We start from the raw sequence: 12,976 nt of genomic DNA, 5'->3' as shown, positions 1-12,976 counted from the left end.
TGAACTGGTCTTTAGTGGTGGGGAGAGGGTGAGTGGGGCAGTGAAACCCTGGACTCAGAAGGGAAGAGAACCCAGAAGGGCAGCACAGTGGCTCAGTGGTTAGAACTGCTACCTCACAGTGTCAGAGACCTGGGTTCGATTCCACTCTCTGGTGACTGTCTTTGTGGATTTTGCACATTCTCCCTGTTTCTCTGGGTGGGTTTCTGCTGGGTGCTCCAGTTTCCTCCCACAGTCCAAAGATTCGCAGGTTAAGTGCATTGTCCGTAGTGTCCAGGGATGTGCAGGCTCAGTGGGTTAGCCATGGTAAATGCGGAGTTAGGGTAGAGGTGATGCTTTTCACAGGGTCAGAAAATATGGTGGATCGAAAGGCCTATTTCCACATTGAAGGCATTCCATGATTCTATAAGCCAGAGAGATAAGCATATTAATTGTGAAGTAGAGTGACAGGGAGAGCCCAGGACCCGGGAAGAAGGGCGCAGAAACTGAGAAGCCCTCTTGCCTTTGTTTCCCTTCCATGCTCCCCGCCACCACGGCTCTCTTCCATCATACCTCTGCTCTGCTGGATTTCCCCAGCCCTGATCCCAAACTCTTCCCCTGGATTTTCAACAACCAATCTTTTATACTGAATACTTCTCTACCAAAAGCAGGGATTTAATAGGTGAAAGGTTGGAAATATTGTGTATCTCCACTTGGTTGATCTCTCCTCCTCTTCTATATTTGAACTATTATTACGCCCAGAATAAATATATTTTGTCACCAACATGAGGCTAAATTGAGACCGGCACTTCAACTTTAAGCATTTCTTTAATTTGCATTTTTTCTGGAAAAAACACATAACATGATTTCAGCATCCCTTTCTCCAATCACCACCACCACCAAAACAGGGAACAGTTCTAAAACGTGTGCATGGAATCCCTACAGTGTGGAAGCAGGCCATTTGGCCCATTGAGTCCACACCAGTCTTCTGAAGAGCATCCCATCTATAACCACCACATCCCTGTACCACTGCATTTCCCATTACTAGTCCACCTAGCCTGCATATCCCTGGACACTATGGGCAATTTAGCATGGCCCATCCATCTGATTTGTACATCTTTGGACTGAGCAGGAAACCGAATGAAGTGAGCAAAACTGTACATCTGAGAATATACGATAGGTTCACATTTTTAAACACTTATGAGCAGGTTAGCAAGAACCTCCATTATATAAAACTGAAACTGCAAGTCTCCTACAGGAAACAAAATGAGAAAAATTGATTTAACACTGCCAGACACTGTATATCAAACAAGAGGAAGGTGTTATGAATTATGGAAAATAGAATCTGCTGAAATCACTACAGGTCTAACGGTATCTATGGAGAGAGAAATAGTATTAATATGTCAAACCTGTGATTTCTTTTCATCTGATCAGTTCTGATGACATGGTGTCATAGAGATTACAGCACAGAAACAGACCCTTTGATCCAACTCATCCATGTCAACCTGATATCCTGAATTAGTCTAGTCCCATTTGCCAGCACTTGGCCCATATCGCTTTTAAACTTTCCTATTCTTATACCCAGCCAGATGCCTTTTAAATGTTGTAATTGTGCCAGCCTTCACCACTTCCTCTGACAGATCATTCCATACATGCGTATAAAAGTTACCCCTTTCCCCCTCACCCTAAACCTATTCCCTCTAGTTCTGGACTCCCCCACCCTGTGGAAAAGACCTTGTCTATTTACCCTATTCATGCCCCTCACCCCTCAGCCTCTGATGCTCCAGGGAAAACAGCCCCGACCTATTCAGCTCTCCCTATACCGCAATCCTCCAAACGTCCTTGCAAATCTTCTCTGAACCCTTTCGTGTTTCACAACATCCTTCCTATAGGAGGGAGACCAGAATTGCCTGCAATATTCCAAACGTGTATAGAAATATACAGCACGGAAACAGACCTTTTGCTCCAACTTGTCCATGCCGACCAAACTAAATCTAGTTCAGTTAATCTAGTCCAATTTGCCAGCTTTTAGCCCATATCCCTCTAAATCTTCTGATTAATATATCCGTCCAGATGCCTTTTAAATGCTGTATTGTACTTGCAAATGTTTTCTGAACCCTTTCACGTTTCACACCTCCTTCCTGTAGTAGGGAGATCAGTATTCCAGTAGTGTTCTGTACAGCCGAAACATGACCTCTCTAACCTATACTCAGTGCACTGCTCAATAAAGGCAAGCATGCCAAATGCCGCCTTCACTATCCTATCTACCTGTGACTCCACCTTCAAGGATCTATGAACCTGCACTCCAAGGTCTTTGTTCAGCAACACTCTCCAGGACCTTACCATTAAGTGTATAAGTCCTACCCTAATTTTCCTTTCCAAAATGCAACATCTCACTTTTATCTAAATTAAACTTCTGCTACTCATCGGCCCTGTAGCGCTTTATGATATATTCTTTCAGTTTCGCCCTTTAAAGGGACTGCCCAACCTGGTGACGGCTTTTAGCATTTTGATTTTATTTAAGATTTTTGTCATCAACTTTTATGAAAGAATTTCTTTCCTGTGTGGTTTCTTAAGCAAGATGATGGATATTCTCTATTGTCAGGTTAAATAATGTTAAAGTAAAGTTACCATAACCCGACCAGACCATACAGTTGCTCTCTCATTAGAGAGAGGTGACTGGTAGTAGTTTAACCTGAGGGTCACCATGCCTCAGGTGAGGGGAAAGGTTGAGAAAAAGAGGTTGAGAAAGGTACCTCAGCCAATATGGGAATTGAATTGCACTGCTGGAATCTCTCTTCACTGCAAACTGGCTGTCCAGCCAACTGAGCTAATCTCTGTCAGAGTTGAATGTACAATGATATGCACAAGTGAAAACAAATTTATCTAATGAAGAGTTTTCTTTACCTGATCTATGAATTCTTTGTTCTCTATAGGTTTCCCTGGTTTCTTTAAATCTTAATCCTGTGCCAGTCTGTGCCCTATGGTATTTGATAAAGAGTACTTGAGCTAAGTGACATGAAGATGGAAGCAGCAGAGAAGGCAGACTTGTCATCCCAGGATGGTATTGAGGAAGCTGATGCTTCAACGAAAGGTATTGAGACAAAAGTTAGTGACACCAATAAAGAAGATGATGGGTCATTTCAGAAAAAGACCTCATCTGCCAAATTGAGAAAAGACGATCATAACTGTCCACCAAAACTAAGTGGACTGTCTACTGAACCTTGTTTGTTGATGGAACTTGGGCAAGACTCTTCTGAATCCCAGCTTCCATCTGCAGATGGTGATAAACAAACAACTGGCGGAACCTATGATAGCGACTCTTCAAATCAGTGCATGGTTTCTCCTTCGTCCAGTGGTCATTTGGCAGACTCTGACACACTTTCATCTGTCGAGGAGAATGAGGCACCTCAGGCAAATGCGGCTGCGGACGAAGATCCTTCGGCTGGATCTGGTCCCGCGATCGGCAGAAAGTCACGACGATCCAGGTCTGAGAGTGAAACGTCAACCATGGCTCCTAAGAAGAATCGCTCATCAAATGACAAACAAAATGGCCGTGTGTCAAAGATTAGAACCCAGAAACAAAAGGAACGGATACGATTACTACGGCAGAAACGTGAAGCGGCAGCCAGGAAAAAGTACACGTTGCTGCAGGACAGCAGTACGAGTGATAGTGACTTGACGTGTGACTCCAGCACAAGTTCATCAGAGGATGAGGTCTCAGGAAATGGCAAGAGGACGATTAGTGCAGAGATTCCAGGTATTTAAGAAACTTCTTTGCAACAATGATTTAAAAATTCAGGAAAGATTGAAGTTAACTTCTTCTTGCTTTTAGGTGGTTGCTTTCAAAATAAAATAAAAATTTGTAATCTATGTATTGTTTTATGATGGTTTTTATTAATATTGTTGGTTATAACAGCCTAGCCACTCAGGGGTTTTGGTTTTCTGTTCTACAAATAGAGCATAAAATCTGGAATGGAAAAAAAAACTGATTTAAACTGCATGTTGGAGAGATCATGTTTATTTCATGGTTTCCCATGATACCGCTGTTACATTTTCGTCTCCTTTTACATACAGTTCCTTTTCCTGCACCCCTCCTGCTTTGGGGAATAATATCAAGTGTTGCTATGTGCCTCAGCCTCCAAGAACATTTGATAAAGTCATAGCTTTTTGACTTTTTTTAATTGAAGTATGCATGAAATGGGGCCATTGTTAAAAACAGACTTTGACTTTATAAGTGGGCATTTAAATTCCATTGATTACATTTGTAGTAGTACCATTCTGATGCTTTTTACTTACTTAGAAGAAAGACTATTTTATTCAATGCTATAACATGGTGATTGTTTCAGTTGGAAGCAAGATGTGTAAAATACTTTAGAGAATGGAAGAGTAAGGGTTTTAATGATTTTACAAATTGCAGTGAACTAGAAGTTTACTAATAATCCCACTGACAAAGTAATTCATTTTCTTAGGGAACTCTATTTGCTGAGTACAATTGCTCTTTAGCTTAGTTAAATTGGTAAAAGTATAACGTACATAATTTTAAGCAATTGCATCACAAGTAGGGATAGATCTTGGATCACAATCAGGTAAGTTAGTACATTCGTATAAGTTTATATCTGCAAGTGACTTTAGACTGTGGAGAAGAAGAAACTAATTGTGTCCCCTGCAGGAATATCTGGGTCACAACATACAGTTTAGTAGCAAATTGTTAGTTTTAGCCATGGCATTTTGTTACTGAGAAAAGCCAACACTATAAACTTGATGGCATAGGTTTGTTAACACCGAATGACATTGGGGCACAAGATCAGTTTCATGATCTGCCCTGATTCTTTTGCTCCACAATTGCAGCAATGATGAGTGGCAGTACAGAGCAGAAAATGACCAGGGAAATGGTCAGCACGGTGGCTCAGTGGTTAGCACTGCTGCCTCACAGCACCAGGGTCCCAGGTTCAATTCCCACCTCGGGCAACTGTCTGTGTGGAGTTTGCACATTCTCCCGTGTCTGTGTGGGTTTCCTCCGGGTACTCCGGTTTCCTCCCACAGTCCAAAGATATGCAGGTCAGGTGAATTGGCCATGCTAAATTGTCCATAGTGTTAGGTGCATTAGTCAGGGGGAATGGGTATGGGTGGGTTACTCTTCGGACGGTCAGTTGGGCCGAAGGGCCTCTTTCCGCACTGTAGGGAATCTAATCTAAATCTGGATGATTGGCCTGAATGAGATATGTTAATTGCTAAGGTATGTGCTGTTGCATAGTGTGGCATTAACTTAGATTCTGGTTCTGTCCTGTGTTCTTGAAAAGAATACATATATTTTTCAAAGTATTTTTAATTTTACTGGTGGTTTTGGTTTTAAATATAATGTGTGCATTATGCCACATACTAGTTTGATGAGCAGAACAGATGGATTGAATTTGAATATAAGTATAAATAAAATTATAGCTCAGTTCATTAAGCCATTTGGTTACTATGTCATGCAGACCACGATCTGTGTTGAGTTAGTTTTTTGTCAGTTTGGCCATGAGGGATATTGCTATAAAAATCTTCACCTCTGGGTGAGAGAAAGAAAAGTTGTTCTTGACCTCCTTTGTTTCTAAAGGGTCATTTTGGAATTGTGCATGTCTGTATATCAAGCATATAAAAGATAAAGGTGTGATCACACCAGGCCGTCTTTGGTATAGGGGAAGTCATTCAGCTTATTGGATCGGTGCCAGAAGTTGTGCCCCTCTCCATTGTCAACTTCTAACGCAAGTAAGGCTAACTTTTTGAGTTATTCCAACAAGATGGTGATCCCTTTCAAAGAAGAGTTCAGGGGAATTAAAAAGGTAAAAGAACTATCCATTTAGTATTCATGTAAAAATCCCATAGAAAGCTCTCGCTGAGACATTGTTTTTGTTATTGTGAGCAGCATTGAATGATGGAGAGCATTGAGTTGGGTCCAGAGATGTTTTGACTCCATGCTCCAAGTTTACATCAACATAGACATGACACAGAAACGTTGTGTCTGATTGGGAGGGCAGTCAAGAGTGAGTAGTTCTTTAAATTTTGTTTTACTATATAAAAGATAGAATGAAGGGTATGAAGAATTTTTCAGGGTGTTCTGAAGCCAGCTTCCTTCTCGTATATGGGATTATTGCTTTTACATCTAACTGTACCCAAGTTTTCAACATGCATTGATAATATTCGTCTATCTTGAATAATTTCTCCACTGAATCACTGGTGTCTCCTTCAATTAGTTTTTTTAAAAACTGGCTTTAGTCTGGCTTTATCATCTTTGTCTTTCTGGTCTTTGTAGTGTTTGATCAACCTGGTTACAAGTGATCATGAGAAATATGAATTGATTATGCTTTTGTACGTTTTGTATAAGTGAACCTCTGGCAACTTGATTTCAGACAGGTGAAATGAGGAAATCCTAATAGGTAAAGCAGCTTTTACAATGACATTTGTATTCATAAAATATTAACTAGGATGCCTGTCAAAGAGAGAGGGAATACAATTTGTTTTTCACACGGAAGAGAAATGTACAGTAGCAAACATATAAAGGATAAAGCTGAGATGTTCATACCGAGACTTTTTTGATACAGAGGAGGTCATTCAGCTCATTGGGTCGATGCCAAAAGTTATGCCTCCCTTCATTGTCTGTCAACTTTTAACAAAGTAATGCTAACTTCTTGAGTTATCCTAACAAGGTGGTGATACCTTTCAAAGAGGAGTTGGGATAACAGAAAGGTAAAAGAAGTATTCATTGTGTTAAGAAGATGTGGGTGTACTGTTACTTTAAGAAAGTTAAAAGCTAGCAGAACTACCTGACAGCACCAAGTGTTCTCAGCAAGATACAGTCAGTGTAACATGTGGTCCAGCAGTTTGTAAAGCTGGTTGCCTGGAGACAAAAACAGATTTGAATTAGACCAATCAGTTTAAATTATACCCCAAAAAATACCAAATTGCAGTCAAGTTTGAATTTAGTGTATTGACAATTTTAAAAGCCAGTGACACAATCTGATGCTTTAGGGGTCAAAGACCGGGGAAAATTGAACAGTTGGAAAGAGACCTGCTACAAGATCAACAGATGTAGCCTACTAGTCAGAAGAGTTTGAGAAGTACCTGTCTAGACAAGGAGTTTGCACAGAGAAAAGCATTGACACCGACCTGGAGAAAAAAACTGCAAAGAGAAGATTTGACAACTGGCTGGTTTTGAAATTTGAATATTTCAGTAAATCTTAATCGGGGGTTTTTATCGGACTAGTATTATAGAAGGGAAAGTAAAAGATAGGTTAGAGGAACGAACTGTAAATAGTTGTTAGTTTATTATTCTCTGTTATATTTTAAGAAATAAAGTTGTTAATTTTTACTTTAAATTGTTCTTGGCCTCTCAGATTTTCACCAATTACTGCACAGGATAAATCTTTCTGTGTTGCTGGATTAAATTAACCAGAAGAGTTTACCAGTGTCGTAACAATTGAATATTTGTATAAAAATCTCATGAAAAGCTCTTGCTGAGTCGTTGTTTTTATTGTCATGACTGGCATTGAATGGTGGAGAGCATCGAGTTCGGTCAGAAATGTTTTGTCAAACCAATTGTAGGTGAAAGGTAATAAAGAGAAATTTGATGATGTGATTCATTTCTGCAGAAAGAACGATGACATGCAATGTAAACTATCTGGTACAGTTTTAAAGTGGAGCAATCCAAAGAATCTTCCAGTATTATGTACACGAGTCTTTGATAGGGCAAGTGAGAAGAGTTTTGAGAAAACTTATTTGGATCTTTGGCTTTATAAAGTAGAACTCTCATATCCGTAGATTTGCTTTCCGCAGTTTCAGTTATCCGAGGTTTACTGCAGCCCAAAAATATTACATGGAATATTCCAGAAATAATTCCAGGGGCTGCTTGGGAAGTAAGTTTCCCATTTACATGATAGAGTTTGCTAGTATCCGTGGTTTTGGGCATCCACAGTAGGTCTTGGAACATATTACCCGTGGAAACGAGGGGACACCTGCATAGGCATAGAATATGAACATAAGGTTCCTAGTAGAGAGCACAGCACATATTTAGCAGAATGTTACTGGGCATGCGCTGTCAGAGAGGGTGGTAGAGGTTTTCAAAAGAGAATTAGATAAATACTTGCAGGGCTAAGGGGGAAAGAGTAGTGGAGTGGGATTAATTGGAAAGCTCTTCTAAAGTGGTAGCAAAGGTTCAAAGGGCCAAATGGCTTCCAGTGTCATGATTCTATAAAGTGATACCCAAAAGATGAGTATAGTGTTAGAGTGCTTCCTATTAATAATGAGCAGGCCACACTGAAACAAAAACTTCACTTACAACAGTTGATCTGTTGGTGTTGGAACCAATGGGTATATGAATAGGAAGGGTTTGGAGGGATATGGGCTGGGTGCTGGCAGGTGGGACTAGATTGGGTTGGGATATCTGGTCGGCATGGACGGGTTGGACCGAAGGGTCTGTTTCCATGCTGTACATCTCTATGACTCTATGACATCTAATTTTCCACTAAGATTTTATAAAGCCAGATGAACATTAGATGGACAGCTAGATTGTGATATTTATCTGATGTAATAACTATTTAGAATTAATATGAAAGTCCCATTGAGAGATGACCATCAATTTGGCAGTATGCCTTCTAGCTACCATACTGTTCACTTAACCTTCAGAATAGGATTCTACAAGTAGGACCTCTTATTCTTCTCTGGCCTCCTGGGCACAATTTTTCAATATTCTACTCACATTTATCTGAAGTAAACTCCCATCTGCCATTCCTCAGCCCACTGGCCCAGTTGATTAAGATCCCATTGTATTCTTAAATAACCTCCTTCACTATCCACTATACCACCAATTTTACATAGAACATTACAGCACAGTACAGGCCCTTCAGCCCTCGATGTTGTGCCGCCCTGTCATACTAATCTGAAGCCCCTCCCACCTACACTATTCCATGTGCCTGTCCAATGACGACTTAAATGCACTTAAACTTGGCGAATCTACTACTGTTGCAGGCAAAGCATTCCATACCCTTACTACTCTCTGAGTAAAGAAACTACCTCTGACATCTGTCTTATACCTATCTCCCCTCACTTTAAAGTTGTGTCCCCCCGTGTTTGCCGTCCCCATACTTGGAAAAAGGCTCTCCCTGTCCACCCTATCTAACCCTCTGATTATCTTGTATGTCTCTATTAAGTCACCTCTCAACCTTCTTCTCTCTAACGAGAATAGCCTCAAGGCCCTCAGCTTTTCCTCGTAAGACATTCCTTCCATACCAGGCAACATCCTAGTAAATCTCCTCTGCACCCTTTCCAAAGATTCCACATCCTTATAATGCAGTGACCAGGACTGTACACAATACTCCCAAGTATGGCTGTACCAGAGCTTTGTACAGCTGCAGCATAACCTCCTGGTTCCGGAACGCAATCCCTCTATTAATAAAGGCCAAAACACTGTATGCCTTCTTAACAACCATGTCAATCTGGGTGGCAACTTTCAGGGATCTGTGTACATGGACACCGAGATCTCTCTGCTCATCTGCACTCCCAAGAATCTTACCATTAGCCCAGTACTTTGCATTCCAATTACTCCGTCCAAAGTGTATCACCTCACACTCGTCCACATTAAACTCCATTTGCCACCTCTCAGCCCAGCTCTGCATCCTATCTATGTCTCTCTGCAACCTACTACATCCTTTGTGACCATCCACAACTCCACCGACCTTAGTGTCGTCCGCAAATTTACTAACCCACCCTTCTAAGCCCTCATCCAGGTCATTTATAAAAATTACAAACAGCAGTGGACCTAACACCGACCCTTGCGGTACGCCACTAGTAACTGGACACCAAGTTGAACATGTTCCATCAACTACAGCCCTCTGTTTTCTTTCAGCAAGCCAATTACTGATCCAAACTGCTATGTCTCCCATAATCCCATTCCTCCGCATTTTGTATAATAGCCTACTATGGGGAACCTTATCGAACACCTTGCTGAAATCCATATACACCACATCAACCTGTTTACTTTCATCTACCTGTTTGGTCACTTTGTCAAAAACCCAATAAGATTCGTTTGGCACGACCTACCCTTCACAAAACCATGCTGACTCTCCCTGATCAGATTATTCTTTTCTAGATGCTTATAAATCCTATCTCTTATAACCTTTTCCAACACTTTACCAACAACTGAAGTGAGACTCACTGGTCTGTCATTACCAGGGTTGTCTCTACTACCCTTTTTGAACAAGGCAACCACATTTGCTATCCTCCAGTCCTCAGGCACTATTCCTGTAGACAATGATGATTTGAAGATCAATGCCAAAGGCTCGGCAATCTCTTCCCTTGTTTCCCAGAGGATCCTAGGATAGATCCCATCCGACCCAGAGGACTTGTCTATTTTCACACTCTGCAGTATTTCTAATACCTCTTCCTTGTGAACCTCAATCTCTTCTAGTCTAGATGCAAGTATCTCTGTATCTTCCTCGCCAACATTTTCATTTTCTATAGTGAACACTGTTGAAAAATATTTATTTAGTGCTTCCCCTATCTCCTCTGACTCCACACACAAATTCCCACTATTATCCTTGATTGGCCCTAATTTAACTCTCGTCATTCTTTTATTCCTGACATACCAATGGAAAGCCGTAGGGTTATCCCTGATCCTATCCGCCAACAACTTCTCATGTCTCCTCCTGGCTCTTCTGAGTTCTCTTTTTAGGTCTTTCCTGACTTCCTTGTAACCCTCAAGTGCCCTAACTGAGTTTTCACATTTTGTCCTAACATAAGCCTTCTTCTTCTTCTTGACCAGAGATTCCACTTCCTTCGTAAATCACGGCTCATGCGTTCTATATCTCCCTCCCTGCCTGACAGGTACTTACTTATCTAGGACACACCGGAGCTTTTCCTTGAATAAGCTCCACATTTTTAATGTGCTTATCCCCTGCAGTTTCCTTCCCCATTCTACGCTTCCTAAATCTTTCCTAATTGCATCGTAATTTCCCTTCCCCCAGCTGTACCTCTTGTTCGGTGGAGTACATCTATCCCTTTCCATCACTAAAGTAAACCTGACAGAATTGTGATTGCTGTCTCCAAAGTACTCACCTATTTCCAAATCTAACACCTGGCCAGGCTTGTTACCCAGTACTAAATCTAAAGTGGCTTCGCCCCTTGTAGGCCTGTCTACATACTGTGTCAGGAAGCCCTCCTGCACACACTGGACAAAAACTGGCCCATCTATAGTACTCATACTGTAGTATCCCAGTCATTATTTGGATAGTTGAAGTCCCCCATGACAACTACCCTGCCTCTCTCACTCACTGTCTTCTGCAAACTTACTCGTCATGCCTCCGATATTCTCAACCAAGTCGTTTACAGAACAACCTTGATTATCCAAACGAGATGAGTGGGGAGCGTTTGTCAGTTTCTGTTGAACTCAGTGTCGTGATAGAAAGACATAAGCACCACCTCCCTAATATGTTTACTTTCTCTGTCATTTTATTCATGAGCAGCCCAGTAAAGTGACAGGAATAAAGTACTTACTTTTGCAAAGGACTGTGTAACTAATCCTTACATAAAATATCCGGTCGCTGTTGCTCGAGGTGCTTGTGTTTCTTTGTTTTTGCCATTGTTTTCCCATGTTCTTCAATACAGGGTAATCCAAATTCACTTTAAATCATTGTAAACAAAAGACGGCGATCGTCGCACCAGTGTCTGTAACATCTCTTTGATGTAATGTTTTTATGGGACCTTGATATCTTGTTCGGATAATCTGAAATTCGAATAATTGATATTCGGCTAACCCTCCTTGCAGCACACAACTAGTCACGGGTCTCCAGTCTGAATAACAACCTTCTACAATCATACTTTGTCTCCTGCCATCAAGCTAATTTTATATCCAATTGGCTAGCTTCCCTGGACCCCAAATGATTTAACTTTACTAACTTGCTTACCTTACGGAACTTTGTCAATGTGGACTTTAGCAAGACCTTTGACAATGTCGACTGCTCTGCCTTCATCATCATGGTCACCTGTTTAAAAAATTTAATCAGGTTTGAGAGATATGATTTCTCATGCAAAAAGCCATGCTGACTGTCCCTAAGGGGTCCTTGCCTTTGCAAATGCACATAGATCCTGTCTTTCAGGATCCTCCCGCAAAAACTTACTCAGCATTGATGTCAGGTTAACCAGTCTGTAGTTCCCTAGATTTTCCTTGCGACCTTTCTTAAATAATGGCACAACATTAGCCACCCTCCAGTCTCCGAGCATCTTAACGGTGGCTGTCAGTTATGCAAATATTTTTGATAAGGGCACTGCAATTTCTTTCCTAGCTTCCCATGATGCCTTGGAATGCACTTGATCAGATCCTGGGGATTTAGCTACTTTTTTTGCATTTTAAGACCTCTAGCACCTCTTTTTCTGTAGTTTGGATTCTTTTCTGAGTTCCCTAGCTTCCATGTCTTTCACCACAGTAAATCATTTGTTTATGATCCTGCCCATCTCCAGTGTTCCACACACCAGTGGCCTGGTTGATCCTTTAGGGGTTCTGGATTTTTACCTTGATCCTTTAGGGGCCCTATTCTCTCCTTAGTTATACTCTTTTGCCCTTAATATACTTGCAGAATATTGTTGGATTCTCCTTAACTTTATCTGCCTAAGATACCTCATGTCCCCATTTTACCATCCTGATTTCTCTCTTAAGTGTGCTCCCACACCCCATATAGTCTTCAAGAGATTCATATGCCTCCTTTTTCTTGTCTAGAGCCTCAATATCTGTAGTTATTCACTGTTCCCTAGTCCTGCCAGCCATGCCTTTGCACTAACAGGAACATGTTGTCACCTGAACTCTCATGATCTTGCTTTTGAAAGCCTTCCATTTGCCGGATATCTTCTCCCCCCCCCCCCCAACTTCTGCAAGTTCCTGTCTGATCCATCAAAATTGGCCTTGCCCCGATCTAAAACTTCAACTTGTGGACCAGACCTATCGTTCTCCATAATTAGTTTAAAACTAATA

The 12,976-nt window shown here is 41.2% G+C and overlaps 1 protein-coding gene across 4 annotated transcripts in view; it reads left to right on the top strand.

Moving 5' to 3' along the window:
• ark2n (arkadia (rnf111) N-terminal like PKA signaling regulator 2n) overlaps positions 1–12,976 on the top strand; it is a 126,984-nt gene that overhangs the window by 45,438 nt on the left and 68,570 nt on the right. For all 4 annotated transcript variants that reach the window (XM_087990949.1, XM_087990950.1, XM_043713464.2 and 1 more), the window contains one exon: positions 2,913–3,736. In XM_087990949.1, coding sequence (XP_087847075.1) covers positions 2,995–3,736 — 742 coding nt within the window. In that variant the 5' untranslated portion in view covers positions 2,913–2,994. The remainder of the gene's footprint in view (positions 1–2,912; positions 3,737–12,976) is intronic.

Source organism: Chiloscyllium plagiosum, unplaced genomic scaffold (genome assembly GCF_037043375.1).
Source record: "Chiloscyllium plagiosum isolate Xiang-an unplaced genomic scaffold, Cpla_swu_hap1 HiC_scaffold_1, whole genome shotgun sequence".
NCBI classification, from domain to species: Eukaryota; Metazoa; Chordata; class Chondrichthyes; order Orectolobiformes; family Hemiscylliidae; genus Chiloscyllium; species Chiloscyllium plagiosum.
Note: the sequence above shows the minus strand (reverse complement) of the source record. Positions and strands in the feature narration are given on the sequence as shown.